This window comes from Mesoplodon mirus (genome assembly GCF_964341445.2).
Source record: "Mesoplodon mirus genome assembly, chromosome: 19".
In the NCBI taxonomy this organism is placed as follows: Eukaryota; Metazoa; Chordata; class Mammalia; order Artiodactyla; family Ziphiidae; genus Mesoplodon; species Mesoplodon mirus.
This window is the reverse complement of record NC_138995.1, coordinates 62,705,346-62,711,577: the sequence shown is the minus strand read 5'-3', so window position 1 is coordinate 62,711,577 and position 6,232 is coordinate 62,705,346. Positions and strand designations below refer to the sequence as shown.

The window sequence follows — 6,232 nt, the reverse complement described above, 5'->3', positions numbered from 1 at the left end:
CATGCTCCGTAACAAGAGAAGCACCGCAATGAGAAGCCCGCACACTGCAACGAACAGTTGCTCCCGCTCACAACTAGAGAAAGCCCGTGCACAGCAACGAAGACCCAAAGCAGCCAAAATAAATAAATAAAAATAAATTTTTAAAAAAAGAAAGGGGGCTTCCCTGGTGGCGCAGTGGTTGAGAGTCCGCCTGCCGATGCAGGGGACACGGGTTCGTGCCCCCGTCCGGGAGGATCCCACATGCCGCGGAGCGGCTGGGCCCGTGAGCCATGGCCGCTGGGCCTGCGCGTCTGGAGCCTGTGCTCCGCAACGGGAGAGGCCACAACAGTGAGAGGCCCGCATATCGCAAAAAAAAAAAAAAAAAAAAAGAAAGGATACAGCTGAAGGATATGGCTATTCCTGAAGGATATGGCTATTATAAGCTACTGGATATAGCTCAGGGTAGGATAATTTCAGGTGACTTTTTCTAATTTTTTGTATTCTCTTTATATGCTTTGCTATTTATTAGATTTATATTTTCTGACTATAAACACATCTTCAGGGAGCAGATTTGAAAAGCAGATAGATACAGAAAACAAACTGGTACATAGAGGGGAGGGGGCTGGGAGGGTTGAACACAACAGGTTAAATAGATTAAGAGGTACAAACCTCCAGCTATACAATAAATAAGTCAGAGGGATGTAATGTACACATAAGGAATATAGTCAATAATATTGTAACAACTTTGAATGGTGATGGATAGTAACTGGACTTATTGTGGTGATTGTTTTATAATGTATAAAAATATCGAATCACTACATCATACACCTGAAACTAACATAATATTGTATGTTAATTATAACCCCCCAAAAAGCAATTTTCAGCTTTCAAAAAAGGTGGGTGTGTGGGACGTCCTAGCCAAGTTTCTCTATCGCCTACCAAGTCCTACTGCATAGCCACAGACACAGACACACACAGACATACACAGACACACACACACACGCCCACCCCAGTACCCTCTCATTTCATGCCAGAGGTTTAAAGCAAGCATCACTAAACCAAGACCTGTCCCATAAGATGGTTTTCCTTGAATTATAGGCCATGTTCTTTTCATTTGAAATATTTTTCAACAGTTAAGAGTTGAAAGATACAAACATTCCAGATCCCGGACTTCTCTTCTCCCATCAGAAGATCTGGAAACACTGGGACCTCATTAACATAAAAAAGTCAGCAACAGTTTAATAGGGATACCCAATAATCTATTTTTGGCTAGGACTGGAGACAAACTGATATCTTTTTCCCATAAGACAAGTTGTAACTGTCTGGAAGGTAACATGAGCTGAGGAATAGTAATGAACCTCAATACACATTTTGTCTACAACTGGCAACTACTTTGCACATTTGTATTTCCTGGCTTGATGGTCCCTGTACATATTTGAGTCTTTCTAGATGGATGGAGAACATACAAGGGATGGAAAAGATATGAGAAAAGATCCCAGCATTTAGACTTGGCTACATTTGGCTTAGCGTCTTCGCTCTGCTACCTAAGAGACTTTGGACTAGACCCATGATCTTGGTAATTTCTCTTAACGTCTCAGATACTACATTTCTTTCAGTTGGAGTAATTACATCTATCTCAGAGATGTTTGGTGATCATCTTAATGAGCCAATGAACATGATATACTTGGCAGAGTACTTAGTATATTAATTCTCCATAATCTTTGCACACACGTCCACAGATTTCTCTGGCCAGATCTTACAGTTCTATGGCAAAGTGTCATGCTTGGAATCTACATTAGCTTGAGCACTTTCTTTGGCTGGGTCTAATCCTTTGGCTGGCTGCTTTCCTAAGAGAAGGATGGAAGAAAATTGGGTAGAATCAGAAAGTCACAAGACAGGACAAGACTCACATCTAGTCTATCACTGGTCTTCTTATGGCTTCCAGATCTGAAGGCTCTTAGTTTGTCAAAACCATAAGGCTTCCTAGAAACTGTCCCCCTCCCTACCCACGACTCACGGTTTCATCTGGCATTGATCTCACAGAGATCTTTACGATGGATAGAAGATGCTGAACATCATATTCCAGATGTGCTGTGCCTCATTAGAGGTTGTCAAGAGGTTAACCAGATCTTCTTTGGCTGTCCTTAGATCAAAACTTGGGATCTCTGGCAGTCCTATCTCCAGACACTCTTGTCCAAGGTGATTCTTCAAACTCATAAATTCCTTTTAATTAAGCTCCTCTAGATGCCACAGCAAGTCAAAGTCAGTAGAATCTGATTCTGCCATCTTGCATTTCCAGCAGGGTCAGTCTTAGAATCTCCAGGACCAAGGAATTGTGGGATCTAGAAAATAAAGATGGAATCAGAGAAGCCAACTACACAGTAGCATCAATTTATTTGAAGTTAACATAGTAGAAAATGCCTGTGGTCTGAGATGACCACAAATGACCCTATCATGGGATTAATGCATACCATTCAATACTGTTCATTCAATACCATTCCTATACTTCCAAATACTTGAATGCATCCATCAACAATGTAGCATTGTGGGTTTATTTAAAATTACATAAGATACCACGCTAAATGCATTATTCTGCAAGTTTTTTCATTGTTAGTCTATGTTGATATACATAAATATATATATATAACAGAGATCGAAAAAATATATATAACCAACATGGAAAGTACTTGCAAAACAATGCATTTGGTGTGATACATACACGTGTATGTATATAGACATATATGTGTGTATATGTATTTACATGGATAGACTAACAGAGAAAGTACGTATATACAATGAAATACATATATACAATGCCATTCTGTGTGTCAAATTAAAAAACAAAGATATATGTGTTTATGTATATATACATACATAAAACAGGTGTAATATAAGTATTTAAACCAGATATAAATGCATCTATGTCTATCTATACCTATATATATTATATAGACATAAACCTTGTTTTTTAATCTCATAGAGCATCTGTGTGTGCACATATATATATGCACACGCACGCATGCACGCACACACACACTTCATTTGAACTATCTATTCCTTTTTTTTTTTTTTTTTTTGCTGTGCCGTTTGGCTTGTGGGATTTTAGTTCTCTGACCAGGGATTGAACCTAGGCCCCTCGACAGTGAGAACACAGAATCTTAACCACTGAACCGCCAGGGAATTCCCTGAACTATCTATTCCTCTGTCGTTAGGCATTTAGGTGGTTTCTAATATTAAACATCACTACAATGTACAGACTTGCAAATCTTTTTGTACAATAGTCTGAGTATTTATAGTAGCTACCTAGAAATGTAAATGTAGCATATGCAGTTACAAAGGCAACCAATAGGAGAAAAGTATAACAAGAGAGGTGGGTTAAGTGAGGAATGCACATGTATGCAAGCTAAACTAACATAATAAGACAATAGTACACAATGTGTAAAATCAATATAACAAATATCAGTGAGTTAAGCTGCTGGTATCAATGAATACGTAGGGGTTGAAAAAGGAATAAACCACCAGCTGAACAAAAGATATGTTTGTCTTCATCAGTAAACCTTCAAATGGGAGTTTCCCTATTGATGGGAAGGCTCTGCTGATCCCAAGAAATCCGGCTTTAAACGTCCAAATCTAGTAATGCTGATGTTGAATCTATCACTGCGTCAATCAAGTAGTGATTGATGATTCCTGCTCCTGGACCTTTCCTTCCTCCCAGGCCATCCCTCTCAGGATACAAGGCTCCCATCTCACAGTTCGGGAGAACCTAAAGTTTAAACTGAGTTTTGAGTTGACTGTGGCATAGGACTAGATTTTGACATTATTGGTACTGAAACTGTCAACTAAGTGACCAAAAAAAATGGCCCAGGGGAAGTATTTATCCGGGTGTGGGAAAAGATTTTGCATCCAAGAGTAAATTTGAACAGCCAGCTAAAACGATGTTTTCTGATTCTATCTCATGAGTTGTGCTTCTTCGGTGGAACAAGTGGGAAAAAATAAGCTTAAAATTTAAAAGAGTAGTGTATAAATTGCAGACAAGACTCTCCAAGTTAGCCCCTGCAGAGTTGTAAAATCACTCCATCAACAAAAGCTGCAATCCTGGCACTGTCCCCAGGTGAACATCTAGTATTTCTCTTTCGCCTCGATGTCCAAGTTTTGGGTCATTTCTCTGGACTTGCTAGTATTACCTCTCTGCATGACTCACTGCATCTCCCACTCTTCCCCACAAACTCCACCTTGATTCTCCTCTTCGCACCAGACCTTATGACTTCTAGGGCTCTACTCTTCTTCCTCTTCCTCCAAATGAAGATTTCCTGGGGGTGGTAGCTAGAAGGAAAGTTTAAGGATGGAAGTATTTCACTCCTGAACTCCCATGCCATCAATTTAGGAGTTAAGGTTGGGAAAGTCAGCAACCCAAGTGTCCACTGGCAGAGGAATGGATGAACAAAACATGGTCTATCCATACTATGAAATATTAGTCAGCCTTAAAAAGCAAGGAAATTCTAGGTCATATGGTAGTTCTATTTTTAGTTTTTTAAGGAACCTCGATACTGTTCTCCACAGTGGCTGTATCAATTTACATTCCCACCAACAGTGCAGGAGGGTTCCCTTTTCTCCACACCCTCTCCAGCATTTACTGTTTGTAGAGTTTTTGATGATGGCCATTCTGACCAGTGTGAGATGATATCTCATTGTAGTTTTGATTTGCATTTCTCTAATGATTAATGATGTTGAGCATTCTTTCATGTGTTTCTTGGCAATCTGTATATCTTCTTTGGAGAAATGTCTATTTAGGTCTCCTGCTCATTTTTGGATTAGGTTGTTTGTTTTTGTGATATTGAGCTGCATGAGCTGTTTGTAAATTTTGGAGATTAATCATTTGTCAGTTGCTTCATTTGCAAATATTTTCTCCCATTCTGAGGGTTGTCTTTTCATCTTGTTTACCCAGCAATCCCACTACTGGGCATATACCCTGAGAAAACCATAATTCAAAAAGAGTCTTGTACCAAAATGTTCATTGCAGCTCTATTTACAATAGCCAGGACATGGAAGCAACCTAAGTGTCCATCAACAGATGAATGGATAAAGAAGATGTGGCATATATATACAATGGAATATTACTCAGCCATAAAAATAAATGAAACTGAGTTATTTGTAGTGAGGTGGATGGACTTAGAGTCTGTCATACAGAGTGAAGTAAGTCAGAAAGAGAAAAACAAATACCGTCAGCTAACACATGTATATGGAACCTAAAAAAAAAAAAGAAAGAAAATGGTCATGAAGAACCTAGGGGCAAGATGGGAATAAAGACACAGACCTACTAGAGAATGGACTTGAGGATACGGGGAGGGGGAAGGGTAAGCTGGGACAAAGTGAGAGAGTGGCATGGACATATATACAGTACCAAATGTAAAATAGATAGCTAGTGGGAAGCAGCCACATAGCACAGGGAGATCAGCTCGGTGCTTTGTGACCACCTAGAGGGGTGGGATAGGGAGGGTGGGAGGGAGGGAGATGCAAGAGGGAAGAGATATGGGGACATATGTCTATGTATAACTGATTAACTTTGTTATAAAGCAGAAACTAACACAAAATTGTAAAGCAATTATACTCCAATAAAGATGTTAAAAAAAAGCAAGGAAATTCTAAAACATGCTTCAATATGGATGAACCTTGAAGACATTATGCTCAGTGAAGTACGCCCATCACAAAAGGACAAATATTGTGGGATTCCACTTCTATGAGCTATCTGGATTAGTCAAATTCAGAAAAAAAGCAGAATGGTGGTTACCAGATTCTGGGGAGGGAGGTGAAAATGGGGAGTTATTGTTTAATGGGAAGATAAAAGTTCTGGAGATGGATGGTGGTGATGGTTGCACAACAGTGTGAATGTACTTAATCCTACAGAACTATATACTTTGTAATGTATGGTAAAATTTTATTATGTCTATTTTACTACCAAAAAAAAAATCCCAAGAGAAAAAGATTGGGAAAATTTCTTACTCTCTCATCTGTGAAACTAAGAAGACAGAAGATATACTGCCAGAGTTTTTATGGATTGTTATAGGATATAAAAGCAGCTTGAAAAACCAAAGAACTTATTCCCATAGCTATACCTTAATTATGTTAATGAGGTGTCCATTTCCACACCCAAAGAAGCACGATAACTGTTTCCCCTAAATGGGTCTCTTTCCCTCAAAAGTAGAGGTCAGTAAAAAAGGAGAAGGATGTTCTGATAAAGTATTGAGCTATGCAG

The 6,232-nt window shown here is 39.1% G+C and overlaps 1 protein-coding gene across 1 annotated transcript in view; it reads right to left on the bottom strand.

Annotated features, from left to right (window-relative positions):
• Positions 1-2,202: 2,202 nt before the first annotated feature.
• Positions 2,203-6,232, bottom strand: part of NLRP13 (NLR family pyrin domain containing 13) — a gene marked incomplete at its 5' end in the record, with an annotated part of 30,563 nt that continues 26,533 nt past the window's right edge. Inside the window, one exon of the mRNA XM_082607856.1 lies at positions 2,203-2,321. Coding sequence (XP_082463982.1) covers positions 2,243-2,321 — 79 coding nt within the window. The 3' untranslated portion in view covers positions 2,203-2,242. The remainder of the gene's footprint in view (positions 2,322-6,232) is intronic.